Source organism: Centropristis striata, chromosome 21 (genome assembly GCF_030273125.1).
Source record: "Centropristis striata isolate RG_2023a ecotype Rhode Island chromosome 21, C.striata_1.0, whole genome shotgun sequence".
In the NCBI taxonomy this organism is placed as follows: Eukaryota; Metazoa; Chordata; class Actinopteri; order Perciformes; family Serranidae; genus Centropristis; species Centropristis striata.
The window spans coordinates 19,727,336-19,755,072 of NC_081537.1; the positions used below are offsets into that span (position 1 = coordinate 19,727,336).

Here is a 27,737-nt window from a genome sequence, read left to right on the forward strand (position 1 = left end):
GAACATTAATGACACTTTGAAGTAACATTAATGCTCATGATACTTGTCATGTCATGTTTCTGACAGGCTTGTATGACTCTTATGTAGACACCTTCAAAATAAAGTGTTACCATATCTTGCTTAAGTCACAAAGGCATGTTCAAAAAATTGCCTAAGTCATTTATTTCTCTTAAGTTACATAATTTACACACCGTGTTATTACTATGCCAATAGCCGTCCTTTGTTACATCCTTTTCGAGTGAAATGATCAATAAATGTCATATGTTACACTTTTGGTGAAGTTTTTTGTGTTTCTTGCAAAACTTGAAAAAATGAGTTATGCGATTATTTTAACAGGGTGACGATATATTAAGGAAAAAGTATTAGATAAACGGTTGGAACAGTTAAAAGAAAAAAGAACCGATAAAATGATCATTATTATCTGAACTATTCAAATTATTCGCTAAAAGTAACGGAATAGTTGAAGTTGGACAGTTGAAGCTTTAGGTAAAGGACAAACGGATTAAATAGCTTAAAGTAACGGATAAGCAGTAAAAGAAGTTACGTAAGTTATGTTGGGATAATGGTTGAAATAAAGTTAGTTAGCTAAAAGTAATGGAAAACAGTTGAAATAACTAATTTATGAACAGTTGAAATTTCTAAAAGTAATGTAACGTTATAAAATTAAATAAATGGTCAAAATAGTAGGCTACAAGTAATGGAAACCTGTTAAAATGGCTAAAAGTAACGGTCGAAATAGTTTGTTAAATGTAATGGATAACAGTTAAATAAGTTATGTTAGTTAAGTTGGCACAAATGGTTAACCAAATGATAAATGGTTGGAAACTGTCAAAATTGAGAACTGCAAAATGCTTTTGCATAAATACAATGGTAAATACAAAAGGTAATCCAGGACTGACTCTGGCATCACAGACTACTGTCTTGTGTGTGATGGAATGGTTATTTCTCCTTGTACAAGTTAATTTCTAAAGTATTTCCCTATGTCAAGCATCTGAAATTTCCACAGGGCTATGTGAGTTGAGCTGTGCATACCCCCAAATAACAAAACATTTTTTCACTTCCTCTTCGTATCTACCCATGCAGATATATTTGATTTTCTCTGTTCTGATTTGAATTAATATGCTTTCCATTTCTGCTTTATTGGAAATACCCTCTGCTAAAGAAATGACCCATAAAACTGCTAAAAATCAACACGAGAGGGTTGGTGCTGTTGAATTACTTTCATGTCCACCAGAGGACACCAACAAGTTTATTTTCAACTTTAAAATTGTCTTCTATCTGGTTGAACCAACCGGGTAAAAACAGAAGAAAAGGAAATATTACAGTGTGTCCTCAGTGATGGCATGTCCAGCAAATATTTAGCACAGGTACACTGTAGAGTCCACCCAGCCAAGCCCAAACCCAGGGTACACAGGCTCAGTGAAGGTGGTGTTGAAGGTATGGAGAAGGGTCAGTGCACCACAGGAGACCTTGTAGAAGGACAGCGTCCCCGCTGGCCAGTTCAGAAAGACTCCCACTTTATTGGAGTTGGGTGGGGTTGTTACAGGAGTGCTCATGCCTTTATGCCAGGTCTGGTAGCCATCTTTGTTGCAGTTAAGTCCCCAGGAGGAGTCATTTTTGCCTAACCAGCTGTCATGCCCTTCTCCCTTCCTGCACATCCTTCTGTAGGCTACTCCTATGAAAGCCCTCCCACACCATTCTGTCTCCCAGAAGCAGCGCCCAGTCAACCCCTCCCTGCATAACACTTGTCTCCAGAAATCAAACCTGTCCGGATGGTCAGGATATCGTTGCTTGGTCCAACGTGTCGCTTTCCTGTTTTCCTCCGACAGAGAAAGGTCACTCTGTGCTGTGTTTGGGTCCAGGGTGAGTTTGGTGGCATCTGATGAAAGAGATCAAGAATGCTAGTCAGTATTATTAGTAATAGTGTTGCATGTTGTCATGCTGTTTTATAAGATTTAAAAGAAAGCAGAGAAGTGCTGGTTACTCACATTTCTTTGGACCAGGCTGAATCCTTGATTCATCACATTGGTCAACCCTAAAACACAACAGAAGAACGGTTTTATTATCTATTTATCCTTATCATTAATATGGTTAAAAATGGTAATCCGTTGATTGAGTATTTCACTCATATAACATTATCAGTCTCACAATGGACAGTTTAAAAAAGAAAAGCTGGATCAGAATCATTGTAGCAGAGATATCCCCTTTTTTTATTCCGCTCATTTTGCCACAACTATTTTAAGTCGTCAAGCTTAAAAACAGAAGTACTGCCCAACACCTGTAAACAGACTTGGTGGTCTTCCCCTTGAACTAAAAATCTACAACAAATAGATCCTTTTGGAGATTGAGTTCGTCCAAGAAAAGCAAATTTATTACATGAACATAAAAGTAAGAGCCTTAAGACTGTTGACACATAGTTTGGCCAAGACTGAATATTGAGGCTAATACTGATGTTTTTAGAGCTACAAAAAAGTCTGATAATGATACATCAGTCAATATTCACAAAATAAACAAACCTTTATTTTTTATATATATAAAATTATGTCCAGGGTTCAGTGCTTGGCATAGTGGCAACCAGGCAACAACTTTTGAATGATAAAACTTTATATTTTAAGAAATTTAGATACTAAACAAATATACATCAGCTTATTAATAAAAAGCCAAGAAATTGTATGCACTGATGGAACATTTTAAAGTTGAAAGATAAAAGTGCTCTATGGTAAACAAACTGACGTCAAATACTGTATATCTTAGGTATTTCAACAATGTTGCCGATGCCAATGTATCTACAAATGGATAATTTCATCCAGCTGGTTTATCATTTCGGCTCCATTTGACACCATGACTACCTGAGTTCCTGCAGGCTGCATTGTGGGTCGTCATGCAGAGCCGACAGCAGCTGCAGGCCTGAGTTTCCTGGGTGGTTGTAACTCAGATCGAGCTCTCTCAGACGGGATGAGTTCAAAGCAGATGCCAGGAAAGTGCAGCCTTCCTCTGTCACTCTACACAGGGACAAACTTTAAAAAAGACAACAAAAGGCTTGTCATCCAACTAATCTCCATGACAACAACAGCAGCAACTGCACTTGGATGTTTATGGAGTAAGACCGCTGTCAAAAAGATGTGTCCATGTTATAAGCATTCGTATTTGTAATGATAAACATTTGTGGGTAAATAAAAAAGTTGTACCCAAAATTCTGCTGTCACACACGAGTCTGATAAATTATTAGGGTTAGGATTGTTTTTATGTGAGTATGAATCTAAAAGCTGTGAGTGCAAAGTCTTGTGAATAAAACTCTAATTTCTACGACTACGAGTCTTCACTGTGAACACGAATTCAAGTTTGTGGGTACGAGTCGAAAAACTGTTGAAATGACGTCACAGGCAGGTCACAGGGGAAAGCAATCGAACCCCGAAAAATGCGCCGAAGGATGGCTGACAACATGGACACCGTCGGGGAAGCATCATCATCATCATCACAGGTAAAGTAAATAACACTTCCAACATTTATTTATTTTTATTTAGTTGTTTATTTCATGAAATTGTACTGTTTTAAATAATATGAAGTTTATGGACGTTAAGACATTCTGCTTTAGCTTACAAGCTAACGACCGGAGAATCAAACGAGGGAACGCACCTACGCCGCTCCGCTGCTGTAACAGGGACATAAAAAATGGACAGACATAAAAAATAATTTTGTATTTTTAGCAAAATACTGTATGCCAATCATTAGCATGCAAGTTAATACAACAAATATCAATTATTAAATTATTAATTAATATTACTAGTCTGGACCCATGCAAACCACACTTGTGTGTCTGATCTCAGATATACACGTATATAATAAATAAATTCTGGATTGATAGTAAACTGCTGTCAGGACTCTGACTAATTCTATTGTTTGGTTACACAAGCAGTAACTGACATGTGGTTAGCTTGTAAGCTAAAGCAGAATGTCTTAACGTCCATAAACTTCATATTATTTAAAACAGTACAATTTCATGAAATAAACAACTAAATAAAAATAAATAAATGTTGGATGTGTTATTTACTTTACCTGTGATGATGATGATGATGCTTCCCCGACGGTGTCCATGTTGTCAGCCATCCTTCGGCGCATTTTTTCGGGGTTCGATTGCTTTCCCCTGTGACCTGCCTGTGACCTGCCTGTGACGTCATTTCAACAGTTTTTCGACTCGTACCCACAAACTTGAATTCGTGTTCACAGTGAAGACTCGTAGTCGTAGAAATTAGAGTTGTATTCACAAGACTTTGCACTCACAGCTTTTAGATTCATACTCACATAAAAACAATCCTAACCCTAATAATTTATCAGACTCGTGTGTGACAGCAGAATTTTGGGTACAACTTTTTTATTTACACACAAATGTTTATCATTACAAATACGAATGCTTATAACATGGACACATCTTTTTGACAGCGGTCTTACTCCATAGATGTTTAGCTCTTAGCTCTCATATTCTCCTGTTAAATAATTCATATGGCATGAAATTTCACACAGGGCACTCACTTGAGTATTTCCAGTTTACAGTGAGGACTGGCCAGTCCCCCAGAGAGCTTTATGACTCCTTTGTCCTCAAAGTCATTGTCACAGAGGTCCAATACTTTCAGTTGGCAGGCGGCTGAGCTGATAACTGAGGCCAAGGCATCGGAGCTGTGCTCTGTTAGGTTGCAGCTTTTCAGTCTAAACAAGCAGAAAATACGGAAAAGCCAATAGCTTAGAACTTGCAAATAAAAACATATTTATTTGACTTTGGCAAGGAAAAGGGAAGACACTTGTTGGGTTTTGACCTGAGTGTCTCCAATTTGCTGTTCTTCAGTCCACTAGAGAGCAGTATTATTCCTGCATCTGTCAGGTTGTTGTTACCCAGGTCCAGCACTCTAATTTGGGATGACTTGATGACATTTGCCAGCGTTTCACAGCAGTTCACAGTGAGATTACATGCATCTAGACTGCAGGAGGAAAAAGTATGAGGAAGTTATGTCATAAAGAAATGTCCCCTTCTGTTGAGATTGAACTTAACTGAACACTAGTGTACTGAGCCAAAAAGAGCTTTTTTTTTTGCTAAACATATTCTTATACAGTTATACAAGTAGGCTACAACAGGCCACATTTTACCACACAGTCAGGAGTTTGCCATCTTATCTAGTGTTCAGTTAAGTTTCTTAGATTGCATTCTTCATGCTAGAAAGCATCTGGGCACAGAAGCTGACTATCTTTAAAGTAACAGTTCACCCTAATATCAGAAATGCATATTTTTACTCATACTGATAATGCTATTTATCAATCTAGATTGTTTGGGTGTGAGTTGCCTCAGTGACCAAAAAAATCTTTAGAGCTTGCTATCAGTTTCATCTAGACTGCAGGAGGAAAAAGTATGAGGAAGTTATGTCATAAAGAAATGTCCCCTTCTGTTGAGATTGAACTTAACTGAACACTAGTGTATTGAGCCAAAAAGAGCTTTTTTTTTTGCTAAACATATTCTTATACAGTTATACAAGTAGGCTACAACAGGCCACATTTTACCACACAGTCAGGAGTTTGCCATCTTATCTAGTGTTCAGTTAAGTTTCTTAGATTGCATTCTTCATGCTAGAAAGCATCTGGGCACAAAAGCTGACTATCTTTAAAGTAACAGTTCACCCTAATATCAGAAATGCATATTTTTACTCATACTGATAATGCTATTTATCAATCTAGATTGTTTGGGTGTGAGTTGCCTCAGTGACCAAAAAAATCTTTAGAGCTTGCTATCAGTTTTTGGTATGCACTTACTTTGCCTCTTGGGACACACACTCAGCTGTTCTTCTGATGTCAGTAATACAAAGACCAGAGTGGCCCACTGGGCAGCAGAAAGTTTGGCTTTGTTAAGATTCCCCGAGCTCAGGTAGCTCTGAATCTCCTCTACGAGAGAGTGGTCGTTCAGCTCATTGAGACAGTGAAAGAGATTGAGACATCTGTCTGGGGATGGACTTTCCTTTATCCTCTCTTTTATGTGTTTAATGATCTCAGTTCTTGTTTTTTTGTTTGTTCTGTTGCTGGTCATTATATGTTTCAACAGAGTCTGATTGGATTCCAGGGACAGGCCTAGAAGGAAGCGCAGAAAGATGTCAAAATGTCCGTTTTCACACCGCAAAGCCTTTTCTACTGCTTCTTTGTAGAGGATGAGCTCTGATGAATCTCTGAACAGGAACGTTCTCGTAGCGGACGTCTTCTTGACCAAGACGTTGATGTTGTCATTGTTGAACGTGAGGTAGACGTACAACGCAGCAAAGAATTCCTGGACACTCAGATGCACAAAGCAGAACATCTTCTCCTCACACAATGATGGCTCCTCATTGAAGATCTGGGTGTAGACTCCCGAGAACATGGACACCTCTGTGACTTTTAGACCATTCAGGATGAGGTCACGCTCATAAAAGATCAAGTTGCCCTTCTCGAGCTCTTTGAATGCCAGTTTACCCAAAGAGATGAGGCTTTCTCTCACGGCGTTAGCATTTGACTCTCTTCTTCCAGGCAGCCTCTTCTTCATGCTCTCCACGGACAAGGTCAAGAATTCAATGTACATTTGAGTGAGGGTCTTTGGCGTGTCTTTACTGTCTGTCAACTTCAACTTCTTCTCAAGAACATTTGCCGCCATGTGGCAGAAGACTGGTATGTGGCACATGATGTGAAGGCTCCTGCAGGATTTCACATGCACTATCACCCTGTTTGCTAAGCTCTCGTCACTGATTTTTCTTCTGAAGTACTCGTCTTTTTGGGAGTTGTTGAACCCTCGCACCTCTGTCACTAGATCAATGTACTCCAGAGGGATCTGACCTGAAGCTGCCGGGCGAGATGTTATCCAAACAAAAGCCAAAGGAAGCAGTCTTCCCCTAATGAGGTTGGTCAGAAGCACTGCGATGGTTGTCGGCTGCATCACATCAGACATTACTTCAGTTTTGTGGAAGTCCAAAGACAAGCGGCTCTCATCCAGACCATCCAGGATGAAGAGCATTTTGTTCTCACAATTAGTAAAGATTTCTGTGTCTTTAGTTTCTCGGAAAAACTCACAGAGAAGCTCCACCAGACTGAATGTTTTCTTTTTCATCAGATTCAGCTCTCGGAAAGAGAGAGGAAACACAAATGCCAGGTCGTTGTTTTCTCTCTCCTCCGCCCAGTCTAGAGTGAATTTATTGGCAGACACGGTTTTTCCGATGCCAGCCACACCCCTTGTGATCACAGTTCTTATTTGGTCTCGTCCTGGTTGAGGACAGAAGAGTTGATTGCAGTGGATTGATTTCTCCTCCAAACATATTCTGGATGCCGTCTCAATCTGTCTAACCTCATGCTCTTTATTTACTTCATAACTTCCTCCCTCTGTGATGTAGAGCTCTGTGTAGACTTTATTAAGAGGTATCTTGTTTGCTTCCATTGTCATCCCCCCACGCAGGTGGCTGAACTTCCTCTTTAGAGATGCTTTTAGTTTCTCTTGACATTCTGTGATCCTATCTTCTGAGGAAGAAAATGTCAAACAAAGGTTAATACAGTAATCTGTTACTTTATTGCTTTCCTAAATGTAGTTACCAGTATACTCACTTTGTTGCTGCAGAGCACCAGAGCTGTCTGCAGTGTCATGGTTCAACACTTCTTCTGAAGGAACGATAGCTTCTGCATCAGAAGAAAAAGATCAGCAGAGCCAAACACAGTTTCAGCTACTTCTATGTCTCATATATCTACCTTGGCCATTTGGGTTGACGTTGATGTTTAGGATGCCAATTTTAGAACCAATGAAGGTTGGAGCGACGACGTTGCTTCCACTCTGAGCGGTGTAGCTGGGTTGGAAATGATGAACCACAGCCTGAATAGAGGCAACTACCTCTGAGAGAAACCACAAAACTCAGTTTCAGCAGTTTATTACAAGAAGCAATGTTGTGAATGATCGCTGGAGCAATAATGACTACCAGATCATCAAATTCTAAAGTATTTCAGTACAGTTTGGGAACTGCACTCTTCCTTTACTTCCTTTCTTTTCATTACTTGTGGTGTAATTGCATAGGAACTTCTTACTCCTTATTTGACACTTACCTTGAGTGACCTTGTCTGTATTGTCAGCAACACTCTTTCGCTCCATGTTTTCCTCATCAGCACCCTTGCAGCCGACGTGATTTCTGTCGTAATCCTCATCAATCGTCTCCATTTGCACATGGTATGCAGACTTTCTTGTTGAGTTCCTGGCATTTACTTCCAGCTTATCAAATAACAAAAACTTAATTTACAAAATAAAAGTGAAAATTATTTTAAATGGTGTTAATTTTTTAAACACAGCAGATTAAAACTTGAAGTAAATGCTTACCCGCTTCAATAACAGTGATTGCTATCGGATTCGCACACTGACAGTGGCTGCTCGTAGGCTGAGGGGAATTCGTTCAGCTGTATAAAGTGTCTCTTGCTTCCTTCTTGGCTGATGGTGAAGGAAACAGGAAACTGTTTTTTTTCTTGTCTGCAGTGTCAGCTTCTCGAATAAACCGCAGCTCTCAAAACAGTTTCATTTACTACAAAAACAACTTCAGCATGAAAAACAGCTCTGTCTGTCTGTCTGTCTGTCTGTCTGCTGATTTGCTTATCAGCATATATGTATGGCCACACAATAACCCTCCTCCTACCTATTAACTATCAGAAATCAATGTTAACAACAACTGATGTTGTAAATTTCTAGCATTTTTTTTAGTTATTATTTACCTTATTTTCTGTTTAAGTTGTTTGACCTTTTCTTGTTCTGTAAATAAAAACAAAGTTGTTTTTTTGGTGGTGGTGGGCCAAAAAACCCCCCCAAAAAACAGCTCAATATTTGGTTTTACTGTAAATAATACATTGCTTGTTGCTTGCTCTTGTTAACAGCATAATTTCACACAGTACAAATTTGAGGTAATTGTATTTTTTATTTGACTTTATTTGCACATATACAGGTATATTAAAAAAAAAAAGTAGAAAATTTCCTCTGGGGAAATTCTGAAAGGGCCACGGGGGCTACTGCCGGCTGATTCTTCAGAGATTTCAAACAATTAATACTAGTAATGTTATGATACTATATAATATACAAGGAGCACACCTACAACAAGCATTCCTTTTCAACTATTTATTTAAACAGTTACCTATGCCCTTTCAACCTCAAAATGTGTATGTGTGTAAAACATGTGTATCTGGAGCATGTGTGTGTGTGTGTGTGTGTGTGTGTGTGTGAAGCATCATTGGATCATTGATCTTACTTCATTTTGAGCGTCCTGAGTTCTTCCTGAACAGCTACATAGTTTTTTGTGAAGAAAAATGAAGAAATAGCTCTGTAAGTGGAATTTGCGGCCTGGTGCGCAGTTTTCAAATTTATTTTTTGACAATTTTTCCTCTCCCTCTACACCAGGGATGGCCAACTTAAATGCTGGAGTACAATTTTGCACAATTTTTCATCGACTCTACCACAGTGCCATATATAGGACCGTGCACTTGATGAAATGTTGAAACTGCAATTTTAAATATGTTAGCAGTGCAGTAACTTAACATATTTCATGCTCAAATGCATGTATAACAGTATAATAAGGAATACAAAAGGTTTGAAGCAAATAAAAAATAACCACTGACTGTGATTTCTTTATTTTTTTCAGTGCAAGAACAGCAGACCAACATTAATTGCAAGAAGTAATTTTGTGCATTTTTACACTGCAAATGTATGTAGTTGTACTAAGGGCCACTTCAAGTGAGGGTGCGGGCCGTATGCGGCCCCCAGGCCTCCAGTTGCCCATCCCTGCTCTACACACTGAGCAATGATGTCACACATTCTGACACGAACATTCCATGCAATACACACCCATTATAATCTCAGAATTTCTCCAAAAAAGATCATGATCATTGAACAGGGATTGATAAAAAGCTATATGACCTATCAAAACGTGGATTAATACATCACTACACAAGACTTGTGTCTACTGTTTAAAGTTTAAATGGAGTCTCTAGGTGAAATTATGCCAGAGAAGTAGACGTTTGAAAATCTCCAATTATTGTTCTTTTTCGCTCTTTTTTTTTCCGGCCGTCCCATTCACTTCAAACAAAATTTTGCGGTTTTGCAGAAAAATTCATATTCCATAGAGAAAAGTAATAGCAAACCGATCCCGATCAAACCGCACGTTTTGATATATAACTCAAAGAGTTGCAGGACTAGTAGCGGGACGAAATTGTGTCCGGAAGAGGAAGAAGAAAAAATCCACAGTATAACAACAGTGCTCGATTCGGTGCAATTGCCCCGTGGCCCTAAAAAGTAAGGAAAAGTGAACATTGTACAAAAGAGCTTAGAAGCCTAAAACGGCTTATGATTCATTCCATTGAATATAAAGACATGAAAAAAGAAAAACATAACAATAAACACTGCATAATTTGCCAAACTTTCAAGACTAAGCATTAATACAAAAGTGATAGAAATGTGCAATTTAAATAGTTTTTCTCCCAACATGCATTACAATGAAATCCATTAAGAGTTATACATTAAATAATTAAAGACCTTTTCAGATGTTTTTCAATAATGATCATCTAGATGTTAAATGTAGTGACAGGAGTAGGTTGCTCAACAGAAACGGTCCTCTGTGTTTTATTGAATATTGATTAGTGTGATGGCCTCATTCATTTTGTTTGATTAGTATAGATTGTTTATTTTAATGAGTTAATTTTCCTGATTTGCTTTGTTGGTAAATTAGCTGTTGTCTTTCATGTTCAATGTTTGTCAACCCCCTCTTGTGTTTGGTATGGGCTGATTACCCACTATATAAGTTCCCTCTTGTGCTTAGTCATAAGGTCTGTTTGTCTTCTGTAAGTTTGTTCAGTTGACGGTTGTACAGTTTTGTAAGTTTGACCTCTTTCATGGGCCCAATTCTTCATTACTTTTGTTTGAAAATGTTGTTGCTTTATACTTTGAGTAAATAAAGACCCTTTTTTTAAATATACTACCTGTTGTCCTCATTGCTGACTGACTTGGTCCCTCACAATCAGGGAAAGGTGACACAGCAGTTTACATTTCATACCTTTCTTGTCCAGTGAAAACCATGTATCTCCAAATGTGTTCAATTTTTAATGTTTGTGATAGACTGAAAGATAAAGTGTTCTTTTATGTGTTGACTAAATTCTCTTACTTCTGAAGCTAGCTAAAGAAATTCAAATCCCTCAGCTGGGAAATGCATCTTCACAAAGCAGGGCTGTTTTTTTGACACCCTGAAAAGTGCAAGTTCTTGTGGTGTGGACGTAAAAAGGGCAATTCATAGAAGTATGAAAACGTTTCTATGGTCTGAACAAAACTATTATCCAGAGTTCACTTCTTTCATCCTCACAGCTCTCTTACTTACGGTGGCCCTGAAGTGCAAACCACACCAGCAATTCACACAACACGCCAGCAATTCACAACAACACTACAGCAGTTCACAACACTCCAGCAATTCGCCACAACACACCGGCAATTCATGTCATGATGAATTGCTGGTGTGTTGTGGTGTATTGCTGGTGTGTTGTGGTGAATTGCTGGTGTGTTGTGGTGATTTGCTAGCATGTTGTGGTGAATTTCTGGTGTGTTGTGGTGAATTGCTGGTGTGTTGTGGTGATTTGCTAGCATGTTGTGGTGAATTGCTGGTGTGTTGTGGTGAATTGCTGGTGTGTTGTGGTGAATTGCTGGCGTGTAGTGGTGAATTGCTGGCATCTTGTGGTGAATTGCTGGTGTACTGTGATGAATTGCTGGCGTGTTGTGGTGAATTGCTGGCGTGTTGTGATGAATTGCTGGCGTGTTGTGGTGAATTGCTGGCGTGTTGTGATGAATTGCTGGCGTGTTGTGGTGAATTGCTGGCGTGTTGTGATGAATTGCTGGCGTGTTGTGGTGAATTGCTGGCGTGTTGTGGTGAATTGCTGGCATCTTGTGGTGAATTGCTGGCATCTTGTGGTGAATTGCTGGTGTGTTGTGGTGAATTGCTGGCATGTTGTGATGAATTGCTACCGTGTTGTGATGAATTGCTGGTGTGTTGTGTGAATTGCTGGTGTGTTGTGGTGAAGTGGTCAAGTTGGATGGGAGCATCAATCGTTTTCTTTTTTTCCCTGGGCCGCTGACTTTTGGATATGTGAATTTCAGTAGCAGACACATATCCAGCATGGCTGTGTTGTGAATCTGTGCCACTTGGTGAACATGCATGTGCAGGCAGCTCAGCAGTGATGGATGGTGAATCTGCAGCAGCAGACTGCAGCTCAGGGTTTGGTCTGTCTGACACCACGGATGGTTCAAACTCTTCATCAGGGAAAACATCCCTGTTGAAAGGGAAAATCCCTGTGTCCCTGAATCCAGAGGAGATATTCCGAATTGTCATTGCTGACATGAAAGCTTCATTCACACATCCAGGGATATGGTATATGCTGGCTGTTTTGCCTGGGTTAGATCTTATCCAACCCTCAAGAGCACTGTTGTAATAGGTCCTAAATGGACCAAACACCCTCTTGTCAAGAGGCTGCAGGTGATGGGATGTGTGGGGTGGAACTGTTAGCATAACAATTCCCTTTCTTTTTGCTATATATAATGCACTCCGTGAAACGTGGGACTTGTGGTTATCAAAAATTAGCAGTATGGGGTGGCCAGGGGAGCAGTTGGTATGCTGTACCAGATGTTCAAGGAAGTCAGTAAATGTGTCTTCATTGATGGAGCCAGATGTGGTGGAGGCACCGATTGATCCTGGAGGGGCTCCTGTGATAAAATAGTCGTTGTATGGAACCCCTGGAAAGATGAACATGGGAGGGACTGCGTTCCCAATAGCATTGACTGCACAGACTACAGTCACATGCTCTCCTCCGTCAGCCGATGTGATGGGGTGCACTTGCTTCTTTTCTTTTACAGCTACCAGCTGCATTGATGTCGGCACAGTAGTGACATCAGTTTTTCCAACATTATAAATCATGTTTGGACGGAATTTATACCTGTAAGCAAATACAAGACAAGAAAGAGCCATTATGAGAATCAGAATAATTCCAACACATAAGTAAACATTTGCAACTATACAATATGTCACCTGTCCATCACTTTAGCCAGTTCATCGAAGAACTCCCCGACTGTAGTTTTATTGAAGGCTATAGCTTTTCCCAAAGATGTAGATTCAGGCCTATGGAAGAAGAGACGGTGCTGTGTCGTGGAGTTGTTGAACCAATCCCGATCTAAAACAATATCATTCAATTAATCAAAATACTGTATTTCACTACACAATATAAGCTTGCCTTTGCTGACCTACAGAATCATATAGTTCCCTGCACAGACTACCTGCTAAACACTTATTTTGCCAAGTTGTTGCCACAGAAATGTTTTCTTTCTTCCAATTCTGCCTGCATTTCTTTGCGAAAAGGCCATTGAACTTGTCAGCCTGCTTTCCTTTCTTTTAAATGTATTTATATATATTTCACTTAAATATTATATATCTAAAATTTTATTTAAATGACCAATTCTTATACTATATTTTGGTCACATAACAACAAATGTGCACAGTTGCATAGAGGTCAACAGTGAGGTTCTGGAAGAGAATATCCATTTAATTTTCTGAATCGAGGATTTTCATTATGAGCCATAATGTTGTAGACTTACCACAAGATATAAGATTTGCATTTTTTTCAGTTTTTCTTTTTTTTGTTCCAAATCCAAATATCCTGTAGTTGTTTTTTGTCAGATCCAGACTTAAAACATTCATTCATTCATTCTCCTTAACCGCTTATCAGCACTCAGGTCGCGGGGGCTGGAGCCTATCCCAGCTGGTACACCCTGGACAGGTCTCCAGACTATCGCAGGGCTGACACATAGAGACAGACACCCATTCACACCCTCATTCACCCCTACAGGCAATTTAGAGTCACCAATTAAACCTAAGTACATGTTTTTGGACTGTGGGAGGAAGCTGGAGTACCCAGTGAGAACCCACGCTGACAAAATCCACACAGAAGAGCCGCAGGCCGGAACCGGCAACCGGCAACCCCGACTTAAAACATTTTATAGGGATTTTCTGACACGTCAGAACACGAATGAGGAATTCACTTCCGGAGATTGGATCCCACTCTCAACGATGTCTAATTCCAAAATGCAATAAAGTAATGGGTAGTAAGAGGACTTACTTTGGGGCTGCAGAGTGCCACGGGTGTATGCAGTGTCACAGCTAAATGTTCCTTCTGATGTATAAAAAGACTCTGCAAAGGAGAAGAAAAAGATCAGCAGAGCCCAAACCCCAGTTTCAGCTACTCCCACTGTACTGCATATCTACCTTGGCCCATTATGACTCTGATGTTTAAGGTGTTAATGGTACTACCAACGATGTTGGGGTTGACCACACAGGCTCCATTCTGAGCGGTGTTGTTGGGTTGGAGATGATGAACCACAGCCTGAATACTGGGAGCAGTTTCTGAAAAAGAAACACAAAACTCAGTTTGTTTCAAAAACAGTGACATGAATGATCACTGGAGCAAAAATGATTAATATTGTGAGCACATTTATTTGCCAAATGCTAATTTATAATTGGTGCATGTTGGCGTGCTACAATTAGCAAATAAGCATTTAATACAGAGTACGGCTAGGCTGATGGGAATGTCATTGTTTTTACAATATTTGGTCATAAACCAGAAATGGATATGAAATACAATAGTTTATGAGACACTTTAGTCGAAACCAATGATGTACTGACCAGCAAACAGACGTTGCTATCTATACAGCCTAGCATGGCTAACAAATAAGGATTTTTCCATTTCAGGATTACATTGTTTAATGCTGATCAGAACAATTTTTCAATATGTGACCAAAAATCTCCCAAACAGTGGCTTTAAGGAATTTTATTATCCATAAAAATTCATGTAATGTAGTTAGGCACAGTCAAATCAATGACTAAAGCAACCTCACCTGATATGATGTTATTTCCGTGGCCGCTTCTTTTTCTGTAGTTTTCACTCAAACTCTTCAGAGCCAAATTAATCTGAGGCTCAGTCTCGGTCTGCTTAACTTGTGGACAAACTGGACATTTCCCACAGATTTTCCACCTCCAGTGTTTGTGCAGGCAGGTCCTGCAGAAGCTGTGGCCACACACCAGCGTCACAGGCTCAGTGAAAATGTCTTTGCAAATTTGACAAGAAAGAGCCTGAGAATCTGCATCTCTCTGTGTCTCTCTTGCAGTAGAGGACAAAGGCTCATGAAAACGTCTTTTGGCTGCAAATTAAACAAATAAGGTAGATATCAGAAATCAGAAGTTATTAGAAAATGTAACTGCTATACTTCAGTCACAGGTTCCTCAGTGTGAATTTTTATATTTGTTATACTCAATTGAAACATTAATTATCTTTTTATAATAGTATTTCTCCAGTAAAGCTTGGAAATAGCTCATCACAATATACAATGAAAATGACAGTATAAATAGATAAAACATGTGTGTTCTCTACATATTTATTATCTATTTTTTTTAAAAGCTGTCTCTCATAGGTTAGCTAACATACATAGACATTTTACCTTGAGTTAATGTGAAGGCAAGTTCATTTTCATTCATCATTATGAAAATGTCCAATGTGGTCTTCAGAGCATTTTCACCATGACATTGCACCAGGCAACCCACAGTCTCCATTCTGTCAGCGTGCTCCAGCCGTGACCTTGGGATGGGTGGTAATCCTTCCAACACATTCTGGCTCAAGAACCACTTGAACTTCTCTAGACTCTCACGACCCAGCTCTTCCAAACTCTGGAGGAGGAGCAGGATCAGGACATGTTCCATTTTGCACTTTCAGCAAGTTGACAGGATGTCAAATTATCAATTGATGAACTTCTCTGGAGCTGTGAACTGACTGTGAAAGACAAAAAAAACTTTAGTTAGAATCAATTCATACCATGTTCTGGGTGAATTCTCAATTGTGGTTGGCTGCAGGGTTTCTATGAATTCATGACAATGGCCACCTACCAAGTAGCTCTGGTTGAACTGATTAGCAACAGTGACGCAGTCAAAGCTTCCATTAAAAAAAATTATAATTATTTCCACTAACTGCAAGAAGTGCGTTGCCCCTCTGAATTTACTGATGATCCGTATCACATAAGAGATCATCTCACTATTCATCATCATGAATTAATGGACATCATGAAGGCCAATACAGGATGATATTATGGGACAATATTGGCCTACTATAGATATATAATAATAATAAAAATAACTAGAAAATTTCATCTGGGGAAATTCTGAAAGGGCCACGGGGGCTACTGCCGGTGTGTGTACACTGTTGTTCTTTTAAAAAGTAATAGCACACCGATCCCCATCAAACCGCACGTTTTGATATATAATTTGTTTGTTTGCAGGACTAGTAGCGGGACGAAATTGTGTCCGGAAGAGGAAGAAGAAAAAATCCACAGTATAACAAGTAGTATAACAACTAGTGTACTGTTCTCATTGAGGTGTAGCAACTCCAACTAAACAGTGAGCTAAACTCTCTCTATTCATGAACATGAAGAAACCCTGAGTTCTTTGTTTGTAGATTTATTTTTCTTCACATTGTACTGAATCCATACAGATGCAACGAGAGAGTGAAACTAGGAAACAAACAGTAAAATACTGAAATTAGATAAGCCATCTAGCTTTCATGAACATTACTTTTACGGCATGAAATCAATATGCTTAAAAGTTAACTCAGTCAGAGCAAAGATCAAATACATACATGCGATGCTTCTGCTGGGGAATCAACAGGCAGGATGACTTTTCACTGGCTTACTGACATCTGTGTCCTTAACAAGTCTGCCGTTTCTCACGTAATTCTAACGTGAGGAATTCAAGATGGCGTCTGCTTCCTGTTTTAGCTTAGTAAACAAATGTCAAAATAAGAGTCTAAATGAAATTGAAAGTATACCAAATTAAAAGCATGAAAATTAACTTAAATGCCTGAAGGACAGAACAAATAGTGCTCGGTGCGATTGCCCCGTGGCCCTACAAAGTAAGGAAAAGTGAACATTGTACAAAAGAGCTTAGAAGCCTAAAACGGCTTATGATGATATAATCTAGACGGATTTCAGAAAAAAGGCCTTCTATAAGAAGTGAGGAGCATTTATGGGTACAAGTCGGGAACCTGCCTACTTTACATATTTCAAGTGTGCTGAGTCCAAAAAAAATGGTTCCCAAGCGAAATTTTGAGTTTTTGACCTTCTAATTTGCATATCAAAATGGCCGCCAAATTGCCCATCTTGCACAGTCATTGGACCATTTTCCCCTAGTTTTCCCCTAGAGGAAATTAAGTTTCCGGATCTATAGTCTAGGATCAGAGCAAGGATATAGTGGAGGCTCAGTGCCTTTTTAATGTATATATATATATGCAAAATACCAACTTTTAAGGTGAAATTAAGCATTATTTGTGTCATTTTTTAAGGCTGACATAAATATTCAATCAATATCACTTTTAAATGTTCCCAGTGTATATATGATATGTGATGTATTCCATATTCCATAATATTCCCTTGAACAGTTCTACAGATCACATCTTGCTTGAGGACCACAACTCCACATTTAAACAAGGACATTGGTCATCACTGATGACCAATGTCCTTGCACAAATAATGCTTAATTTCACCTTAAAAGTTGGTATTTTGCATATATATATACATAATACTTAAATTCCTCATCTTGATTGCCTACTTACAAAAAAAATAGGGGAAAATGGTCCAATGACTGAGCAAGATGGGCAATTTGGCGGCCATTTTGATATGCAAATTAGAAGGTCAATATGAATATGATATGAAATATGTAAAGTAGGTTGGTTCCCGACTTGTACCCATAAATGCTCCTCACTTTCACTTTTTGGACAATTCCGTCTAGACTATAAGACCAAAGGATGGGGTTCATTGGAGTCAGTTGGCTCAGCCCAATGGGTGGTCGGTTGTGCAGGATTAGGAGAACCAGGGGTGAAGCAGAATCTGCTCCAGAGTGCCGCGCTCCTGAGGGTTCACAGCCAAACACACCTCCAACAAGTCCTGGTAGTCTGAGAAGAAAGCAGAGTTTAAGCTGCAGTTCTTTGGAAAATGGAAGGAAGGAAATAACTTTTCACACTACAAGTACCACAACTCAGGACCGTATTGAGGCTTCTTATCTTTGGACAGCTCAGTGTTTATGGTAATTTTCTTGCGAAGGAATTTTCTTGTGGTGAAATTATTGCAGCTGTCCACCAGTTGATAGAGCAGAGCGCCCAGCTGCCAGACTGTGCTGGGGCCCGCCTCGTATGTGCCAAGCCGGTAAACCTCTGGAGGGATGTAGGCATCGGTTCCTACAATACACAGAGAGAAACATATCATGAGTAAGATTGACTGATCAGTCCAGAGATCAACTGATGGATGAAGAGCAGAGGCCAGCAGCGTACCAGAGAAGGAGCCGTGTATCTTCGTCACCAAGCAGGCACATCCAAAGTCTATGATTCTCACACGAGGGACATCCGAGCTTAAATCAACGAGGACATTTTCTGCTTTAATGTCCCGATGGAAGACTCCAAGAGAGTGCATGTTAACTGCTGCTTCCACCAGCTGCTTCATGATGTTCTGAGACAGAGATAAAGAGAAACAGATGAGTTGGAGCAGAGCGGAGAAGGAAGTGTAAGGAGACACTTAAACCATTATGGGACAGTTTTGCAGCTTTCACACAAAAACGTTAGTGATTGAGTTTTGTTTAGGGATTTGGGGAAAAAAACCCCATTATCATTATTTTGCACGTCACGGCTGTGTGCATCATCGATTAGTGTCCTCTGGAAACACTTTCCATTGTGTATGAGCATCTTGCAGTGCTTTTTCTAACCTGGCGTTAATGGTGTAGTGGGTTGTAAAGTTGGTTATTTTTTTCTAAATGCTACACATAAAGATGTTTCTTAATTTGCAAATTTTTTCTCTATTTGCTGCGTGCTGAGCTCTCAGGGCCGACGTACATTTTTCATTTTAGGAACCCTTTATAAAGGTGGATTACTATTAAGTGGTAACCAAATAGGCTAAGTTTGGTATGCACTGCATTGACGCCATTTCTAATGAGTACACTGTGCAAATACAGAAAAATCTGCATTCAACTTTTCCACATAACAAATACACACATGTAGTCTGGTGCGAATGATCCGCTAGATTGGAGCTAGTGTCAACAACTAGCGAATTTCGGGTCTTATTAATTTCTGCATTGGGTAGTTAATGTCATCTACATTATCATCTTCAGAGCATTCGAGACATATTGTCTTTTATTTAAAGGTTGAGGTTGTTGTTATGGTGTTTGTCGTACAAAATATGGATGTTGAGAAATAAAATCAATACTCTGGTGTGCACCAAAACAACCGGTCCGAGACCTCTTGCAGAGAGGGTCGCGGCCCGTTTCCAAACGGACCCTACTGCGGTTCTATTCCACTGTGAACATAAGCCGATCAGAATCCGACCCAGTAAAAGGAAATGAACCAAAACGCAGTGGATTGTGGGCCACCTGTGTCGCGATAATATTATAAAGATGAAATTTGTGTCATTCAGTTTCACTCTGGCTACCACTGAGCTAAAGCTAATTTGTCATTGCAGAATTATCATAATTGCTCAAAATAACTTAATATGTACCTTTGTGATAGAAGCAGATCGTTGTAGGAGCATCAAGGCTCGCCTTCTCTGATTATACAGCTGTCTGATCGCAGCTCGTTGTAAATAATGGATCAACACATTATTGACGACCCAGAGCCTCAACAGGAGCCAAATTAGTTTGGTCGGAACACCAGAGCAGATTAAGGCCAGTAAAATTAAACACACTCAGTTTGCGCTAGGTTCCACGTTGCTTTGTTTACATTTTTCACCGCCAACTTTTCAACCAATAAAAAATAATAGTGTGAGTAGATTTCCAGCTCTCCACCTTCATACACGCCCCTCTTCAAATCTTTTTTTGTTATTTGGTCCGCTTATATTACTGCACTTTTAAAGCAAACCAGACTAAATACAAAACAAACCAAATGTAGCAAATTTCACTCTGATTGGGACCAAGGTTATAATAGTTTTGGAATTTTCATTACTTTTATTTTAAATTTCGTTGTGAATTTTTGTTTTCAAATTCAGTTCGTTTTAATACGTTTTTAGAGTGAGTTTGCTAGTTTTAATTAGTTTTTATTTTTTGGGAAAATGCTTAGTTTTAGTTTAATTTTTATTAGTTTTAGTTTTTTTTGTAATGGGGTATTTGTTGGGTGCCAGATTAAAAAAAGTCACAATAAAGCTTTTATTTCCTTTGTCTGATCCATCTCAGCCCCAATAAGTTTATTAAGTCATAAAACCAGATAGATGAAATGGATTTCATATCAACCAAAAAGGTTTACATATGAAAAAAAAGTTGACAAAGACGTAAAATGAACTTTAGTTAGTTTTAGTTAGTTTTGTAACCACACAATACAGTTTCAGTAAGTTATCGTTTTTTTTAAAAACTATCGTTTTTATTTTTATTTCAGTTAACGAAAATGTTTTTTCAATTCTAGTTTTCATTATTTTGTTAGTTTTCGTTAACTATAATAACCTTGATTGGGACGAACCAAACGGACTCGGGTCTTAAAACTCTCCTCTGACACTGACAAAATTCAAAATGATCTCAGTGCAGCTTTAAGGTCACCTCTTGCACACATAGACACAAAAACAAGCTCCAGCCAGCTCCAGTACCTTTGCCTGGTCTTCTCTCAGGAACCCATTGTTGTTATTGAAGTAGGTCAGCAGGTCCTCACAGGGGACTGGTCTCTCCATGACAAGCAGGACCTCTGGGCCCAGATCATACCAGTCTAATAATGACACGGCAGCATGTTTCCCCAGTGACCCCGCTCCACATGCCACTCTCAGCATGAGAAGCACCTCCAATGGCACCATGTGCGTCTTTCCATTTAAAACCTACAAACAACACAATGTTTCAGTATAGATGTGGGTGTTTCTGGATGTTTTTCTAGCAAAGTTCAACATTGATTTTGGTGCTGAGACATCAGATCAAATCACTCACCATTGGTCGAGTCTGCACAGCAGCTTTAGGGATGTGTTTGATCGCCACCTACAGGACACAATCACCACAACTTTAGTTGGTGCAGGGAGAGACGGCTGTGTGTGCATGTGTGATGTGAGAATACCATATATTTATTACTTACTGGTAAGTTGTCAGTTTTTCTTTCTCCAGCATAAACCGTTCTGTAGCCGCCTTCTCCGAGCTTGAGAAGCTGCAGGTACTTGGCCTTAAAATTTTCTTCAAGCACAAACACAGATTCATGTTTTAATATGTTTAAACAAAAGATGAGCTTGGTGGTTGAAATCAGTTGTTGTTAACCTGTGGTTCAGTAAAGTCTTCTTTTAGTTTTTCCCCCATAATAGCTGACAAAACTCACTTAAAAATCACAAACTTTTGCTTGTTAGGGACCGAGCACCGAGGTGCGAGGACCCTATTGAAATTGAAGGAATTATTATTATTCTTCTTCTGGAAAATTAATCGCCTTTTTGGGGGCTTTATCATATTCAAAAACTCCTCATTTTTGGAATATACATAAATCTCAGCTAAAATTTACGTATTCTAGTGGTCTTGGGAATGGGAGTGGCAAAATGACTCAACAGCGCCCCCTTGAAAGTCAAGAAAATTCAGCCCCTCGCACAGGAATGTCGTAGAGACAAGAAATTTGGTACATACATGTATCATGAGAAGACGCACCAAAAAGTCTCAAGAACCCATGCCGCATACTTTAACTAACTCCTCCTACAGATTTTACCCGATCTACTTCAAACTTGCTCTGTACCATCACAAGGCCTTGGGGATAAAATTTTGTATAAATCTTTCCCGACGGTCACACTATATGGGCGTGGCATGGCGGGAAAATATGGCGTCTCGCCATAAAACACGAGATCGTTATAACTTCTCCATTCTTTGTCCCATCTGGTCCAAACTTCTCATGCTTCATCAGAGTCCAGCCCTTAACACTTCTAAAAAACAATATTTCATAAAGCCCCGCCCCTCATGCTATATCCACTCCCCCTTTCATCACATGACCACCTTCCATACTTTACATAACTCCTCCTACAGATTTCACCCCATTGACTCCAAACTTGGTCAGTACCATCAAAAGGCCTTGGGGATCAAATGTTGTATAAATCTTTACCGACGGTCACACTATGTGGGCGTGGCATGGCGGCAAAATATGACGTCTCGCCATAACACACGAGACTGCATAACTTGACCATACATTGTCCAATCTGTCCCAAATTTCACACACGTGATTAGGGTCCAGCCCGGAACACACCCACGTGTCTATATTGACACACAGTCATAGCGCCCCCTGCTGGCTACAGGAAGTAACATGTTTTACACCTACTTCGAGCTGAGTAGTAGGAGACATGCAATTTGGTACACATAGGGACTGAGCCCACATCGCCGGGAACGACGTGGCCTCCCCCGACGGCTCCACTCTGCTCGGTCCCGTTCAGTTCTCCTTGCAGGCCTAGTTTATTGTTGCTTTTATGTATGTATTCACTATTTCTATATATACATTTTAACCTTTATCTACGTTTTTACAGCCTAAACAAGTTTCATTTTATTTTGCTGTTTTATTTTGTTTATTTTTCTGTCTTCTTTTTTTTTTGCTATTCGTATTTTAGTTCACATCAATATCTAAGTATAGTCTGGACCTGTAAGAACTTTTAATAATTTTTTTTTTAATTTTTAAAAAAATTGTATTTAACTTGCCATTTCTTAACTCCCACTGTCTTAAGTTGAATGATGTGTCAATACCTCTTGCTCTGGCACAATTAATACAAAACACACTTTCTCATTCAAGATTACAAGCGGCCATGCCAGAATTAAAAATTGATAAATTGCATATCAGTGATAGAAAATGTAACAACCAATTTATTGGGAAAGTGTTCAAATGTAAAACTTTTCATGATTATACTAGAACTGCAAAAATCTGAATAAACAATGAATTATGCAACACAGATAAATACTTCAAATATCTAAAATGGCCAATTCCACCAAAAGCAAAAGAAGTACAGTATAAAATTATTAACAGTTATTACCCTACAGCTGAAACTCTCAAGAAAAGATTTGGTTTTGAGGTTGAAGCTTGCGTTTTCTGTCTTGAGGAACCCGAAACTATTGAACATCTATTTAATTCATGTAGAGTCACAAGTCATTTTTGGCAGAACCTGCATAATTGGTTAAGTACTACAATGGATAATATTACACCTTTCAATATGAACCAAATCCTAGTGTACAAGGAAGACATCGCTAAAGAAACATCTGACATGATTAATATCATCATGATTATGGGAAAATATCATATTCATACATGTAAATGGAGAAATCAAAGACCTTCACTAATATGTTTCAAAAACGAACTTAAAATATTTTACTCCTCTCTATTAGTTTTAGCTGAAAAATATGGACCAATAAAAAAACTTTGCAATGATTTATCAAAGTTTTTTGATGATTGGCTGGATGAAGTGTCAAGGTCTTAAATGACGTGATTATGTATTTTTGGGCACCTTTTCATGGGGTCGGAATGTGAGTGGTGTGGTGAGAGGGGTTGTCTCAGCGATGAAGAGGATCTGTCTGTATTGTTGCCTGTATTTATTATTTATTTTATTTTCTAATGTCATAGTTTATTTTTATACTTTTATATCTCTATTGGAGTTTGTATCTATGTCCACTTGACCTACTGAGATGATAGTTTTGTTGTTTATTTAACTCTTTGCCTTGCAGAATGTTGTATTTGTTTTTGTTCTTTGTATTTTTGGGGGGAATGCATAGTGGAGATTCTTGATTGAACTTGTAATTATAGTAGTGTGCAATAAAGTTTAAAAAAAAAAAAAGTTGAATGATGTGTGATATGTGCCTCTTTTGTGTGTGTGTATGAGGACTCTATACTGCAAACAAAATCTACCTCTGGGTACAAATAAAGTCAAGTCAAGTCAAGTCAAGTCAAACTTTATTTATAGAGCACATTTAAAACAACCGGGGTTGACCAAAGTGCTGTACAGATATCACAGTTGCAGGAAATACGGTAAAAACTAAGATACTAAAATACATAAACACAGTGCAACAATAGAATAAAATAAATTAAAAATATAATAAAATAAATAAAAAATGTAAATAAAATTTTGTTTTTGCAAGATGTCCACTTAAACTTGATTAAAAGCCAGGGAGAAAAAGTGTGTTTTTAAGGAGGATTTAAAAACTTCAAAAGATCCTGCAGATCGAATGTGCCAGGGCAGGTTATTCCAGAGCCTTGGGGCTGCTGCCACAAAGGCACGGTCCCCTTGGTTTTGAGTCTGGTTTTAGGGGCGGCCAGTAGCAGCTGACTGGAGGATCTCAATGTTCTGGCAGGGGCGTGGATTTTAAGGAGCTCGGTCAAATATTGAGGGGCTAGTCCATTAAGAGCTTTAAAAACAAACAATAAAATTTTAAAATCTATTCTAAAAGCAACCGGGAGCCAGTGTAGTGAAGCAAGGACGGGAGTAATGTGGTCACGTTTGCGTGTGCCAGTAAGTAGACGGGCAGCTGCATTCTGAACCAGCTGCAGGCGGTGCAACAGTGAGTGGTCCAGGCCAACATACAATGAATTACAGTAATCCAGTCTGGTATTGATAAAAGCATGGATTACTGTCTCCAGATCTCGACGTGGCAGATACCCTTTTACTTTTGTTAAAATCCTTAAATGATAAAAACTGTTTTTTATGACCGAGCTAACCTGATGGTCGGGTTTCAGCCAGTCATCTAATGTCACCCCAAGATTTTTCACTGAAGAGCGAATGTTGGTCGTAAACGGGCCCAGAAAGCCAGCTGGAAAATCTGCTGGACCACAACCGAACATTATGATTTTTGTCTTGCTTTCGTTTAGGTTAAGAAAGTTTGTTGTCATCCAGGATTTTACATCTTTTAGACAGTGAAGCAATGACTGTACGGGGTTGTTGGGTGTTAAAGGCAGATAAATCTGGACATCATCAGCATAACAATGAAAAGAAAGATTGTACTTTTTAAAAATTGACCCTAGTGGCAACATATACAGTAGGAACAGAATTGGTCCAAGAATGGAGCCTTGGGGGACTCCAGAAGTGAGAGGGGCTGAGGATGAGGTGAATTCACCTAGCTGCACAGAAAAGCTACGATCAGTTAAATAGGACTGGAACCATGAGAGAGCAGATCCTGTTATGCCCACACACTGCTCTAGTCGAGCTAAAAGGATTCCATGGTCCACAGTGTCAAAAGCAGCTGTTAAATCAAGGAGCACTAACATAGCAGGGTTTCCTGAGTCAACAGTCATCAGCAGATCATTATAAACTCTCAGCAGTGCTGTCTCAGTACTATGTGAAGGTTTAAAGCCAGACTGAAACTTTTCGTATATATCATTGGCCACTAAGAATGATTGGATTTGAATAAAAACCACTTTCTCAAAAATTTTGGATAAAAATGGCAGTTTGGAAATAGGCCTGAAGTTGGACAGCACAGAGGGATCTAGATTTTTCTTTTTGATCAGAGGCTGCACAAGAGCATGTTTGAGGGCAGCTGGAACGCAACCAGTGCTGAGACAGGAATTCACAAATAGAAGTAAGACAGAGCCCACCGTAGTGAATACCTCTTTAAAAAGACGAGAGGGGATGCTGTCTAAGAGACAGTTTGTGGGTCGGAGATGCTGAACCACACTGGCCAGTGAGGGGAGGGACACAGGTTCAAAGTGATCAAAAACAGCATTTAGAGGAGGAACGGTGAGATCAGAGCTGGGGCCTACAGAAGAGAAGGCAGGTGGCCTAAGAGCAGAGATTTTAGCAATAAAAAATTTGAGAAAACTCTCACAAAGGGTGAGCGATGGTACAACTGGAGAGTTAACACAAGGATTTACAAGAGACTTAAAAATGTCAAAAAGGACTTGGGGCTTGTGCCTATTACAAGAGACAATATTGGAGAAATATTCCATTTTAGCAGCTTTAACAGCACTCTGGTAAAGGGACAGGCTTTCACGAAGAGCTTCTTTAGAGACATGGAGCTTATCTTTTTTCCACTTTCTCTCAGCGCGCCGGCATGAGCGCCTGAGAACGCGTGTGGAGTCGTTAAACCACGGTTCAGAAAGAGCTTTTGTGTGCTTTGTTCTAAAAGGTGCAACAGAGTCAAGGATATCCGTACATGCAGAATTAAAATTGCTTAAAAGAGCTTCAGTGTTAAAAGCATTATAATCATCCAGAGTGCTAATTATAACACCAGAAGTAACAGCATCATTATACATGGATGAAAACTGTGATGCGGTTCGAGTGTTAATTGTGCGCAAACGGCGCGTAGGAACACAGGTTTTTTCCCTCGAACAAGAGATTGAAACAGTAAAAAGCACAGGCAGATGGTCAGAGATACACGCCGATTCACAAATTTCATTAATGGACACAGATAGATCATATGACAAAACTAAATCTAAGATGTGCCCTTTATCATGAGTCGGGTTTTTAACACATTGAACAAGATTAAAAGACTCGATGAGGTTTAAGAAATCAGTGACCAGAGGTCTTGATCCACAGCAGACATGAATATTAAAATCACCAGAAATGAGAAAATGATCATATTTCACAGTGGCAACTGACAGAAAATCTGCAAAGTCGCGGATGAAGTCCTTATTGAATTTTGGAGGGCGATAAACAACCGCGAACATAGCAGAGAAAGAGGAGAGATGTAGTTCAAAAGTTTGTAGTTCAAAGCTGGAGTAGGAAGCAGATGGAATGAGACGGCACTGAAAACTGGACTTGAACACCGAGGCCAGACCACCACCTCTGCCGGTGCTCCGAGGGGAGCTAAGGAATGAACAGCCGGGAGGAAGGAGTTCAGAAAACGGTGTGCACTCACCATCCCGAAGCCAAGTCTCTGTCAGGAGCATAAAGTCCAAATCCCGTGAGGTGAAGAAGTCATTCAGTAGAAACGTTTTGTTTACCAGTGACCTGGTATTTAGCAAAGCCATGCGAAGTTCGAGCTCCTCAGTAGCCGGTGAAGCAGCGCGTTTCAGCGGCCTAAGGAGATCGGGTGTAACGCCGTCCCTGCGGGCCCGGAGCTGACAGCACCAACGTGGAACCTCCACTGCCAGGTCAGAGGGAGTAGCAGGAAACATCAGCGGGACCGGGCACAGGTTGGGCAGCGTCGAAAAGCCGGCAATCGGAGTGGTCAGAAGCTCAGGGAGGACAGGACGGATCCAACAGCCCCTCATGTGCAGTGCGCGCTTCACCGCGGGGAAGTAGCGACCGTCATGGATGAGACGAGCATCAGACCTTCCAACAGAAGTCGCCAGGTAAGCCTTAAATTTCACGATCACACCACCTCGTTTTCCGCGTCTCCTGAATCGCTTTTTCCGAGGAAGAGCGCATGGAAAGTGCAGGAGGTGCACAGGTACTTCAGCAAACACAGGTGGGAGACTGTGATGCTTTCCCTGTCTGGACAATGACAGCGACTCACTAAGAGCCTTAATGTTATAAAGAGCCTGGCGATTATAAACAATCAAAGTGGAGACATCTTGGCAAAATACACATAGCAGTAGGGTAACTGCAAACAAAATGCTGAGCAGACGAGGGAGATGAGGCTGACGGCTTGCCACCACAGGCGCCATCTTGCCACTTTCTAAATAATATTTAGAAATTATTGCCACGTTATTTATGAAATAACATATTTACTTTATGTTATTTCATAAAGTAAATAACATAGATAAAA

The 27,737-nt window shown here is 39.6% G+C and overlaps 2 protein-coding genes and 1 pseudogene across 3 annotated transcripts; all 3 read right to left on the bottom strand.

The window, feature by feature from the left end:
• Positions 1–102: 102 nt before the first annotated feature.
• LOC131958967 (NACHT, LRR and PYD domains-containing protein 12-like) lies at positions 103–8,410 on the bottom strand (annotated as a pseudogene).
• A 623-nt stretch (positions 8,411–9,033) lies between these two features.
• On the bottom strand, positions 9,034–17,239 carry LOC131960161 (uncharacterized). 2 transcript variants are annotated; one of them, XM_059325412.1, is made up of 7 exons: positions 15,981–17,239; positions 15,539–15,867; positions 14,939–15,241; positions 14,310–14,447; positions 14,164–14,235; positions 13,080–13,221; positions 9,034–12,987 (listed from the first exon to the last, which is right to left on the bottom strand). In XM_059325412.1, exons 2-7 carry the CDS (start codon positions 15,795–15,797, stop codon positions 11,502–11,504), a joined length of 2,400 nt encoding a protein of 799 aa, XP_059181395.1. In that variant the 5' UTR covers positions 15,798–15,867; positions 15,981–17,239; the 3' UTR covers positions 9,034–11,501. The 2 variants fall into 2 exon arrangements, with proteins under 2 accessions (XP_059181395.1, XP_059181396.1); XM_059325413.1 differs by having other exon boundaries at positions 16,726–17,238.
• Positions 17,240–17,844: 605 nt separating this feature from the next.
• Positions 17,845–27,636, bottom strand: LOC131959974 (serine/threonine-protein kinase Chk2-like). The gene is made up of 6 exons (XM_059325183.1): positions 26,886–27,636; positions 21,169–21,263; positions 21,027–21,074; positions 20,699–20,920; positions 18,412–18,586; positions 17,845–18,318 (listed from the first exon to the last, which is right to left on the bottom strand). Exons 1-6 carry the CDS (start codon positions 27,634–27,636, stop codon positions 18,104–18,106), a joined length of 1,506 nt encoding a protein of 501 aa, XP_059181166.1. The 3' UTR covers positions 17,845–18,103.
• Positions 27,637–27,737: the final 101 nt, after the last annotated feature.

Coding starts and splice junctions, on each gene's coding strand:
- LOC131959974 (XM_059325183.1), bottom strand. CDS start 27,636: ATGGCGCCTGTGGTGGCAAGCCGTCAGCCTCATCTCCCTCGTCTGCTC. Junction 21,075..21,168: donor GAAAAACTGACAACTTACCA/GTAAGTAATAAA, acceptor TGTGTCCTGTAG/GTGGCGATCAAACACATCCC. Junction 20,921..21,026: donor CTGTGCAGACTCGACCAATG/GTGAGTGATTTG, acceptor TGTTGTTTGTAG/GTTTTAAATGGAAAGACGCA.
- LOC131960161 (XM_059325412.1), bottom strand. CDS start 15,797: ATGGAACATGTCCTGATCCTGCTCCTCCTCCAGAGTTTGGAAGAGCTG. Junction 15,242..15,538: donor TGCCTTCACATTAACTCAAG/GTAAAATGTCTA, acceptor TTTAATTTGCAG/CCAAAAGACGTTTTCATGAG. Junction 13,222..14,163: donor TGGCACTCTGCAGCCCCAAA/GTAAGTCCTCTT, acceptor ATATTGTTTTAG/ATCGGGATTGGTTCAACAAC.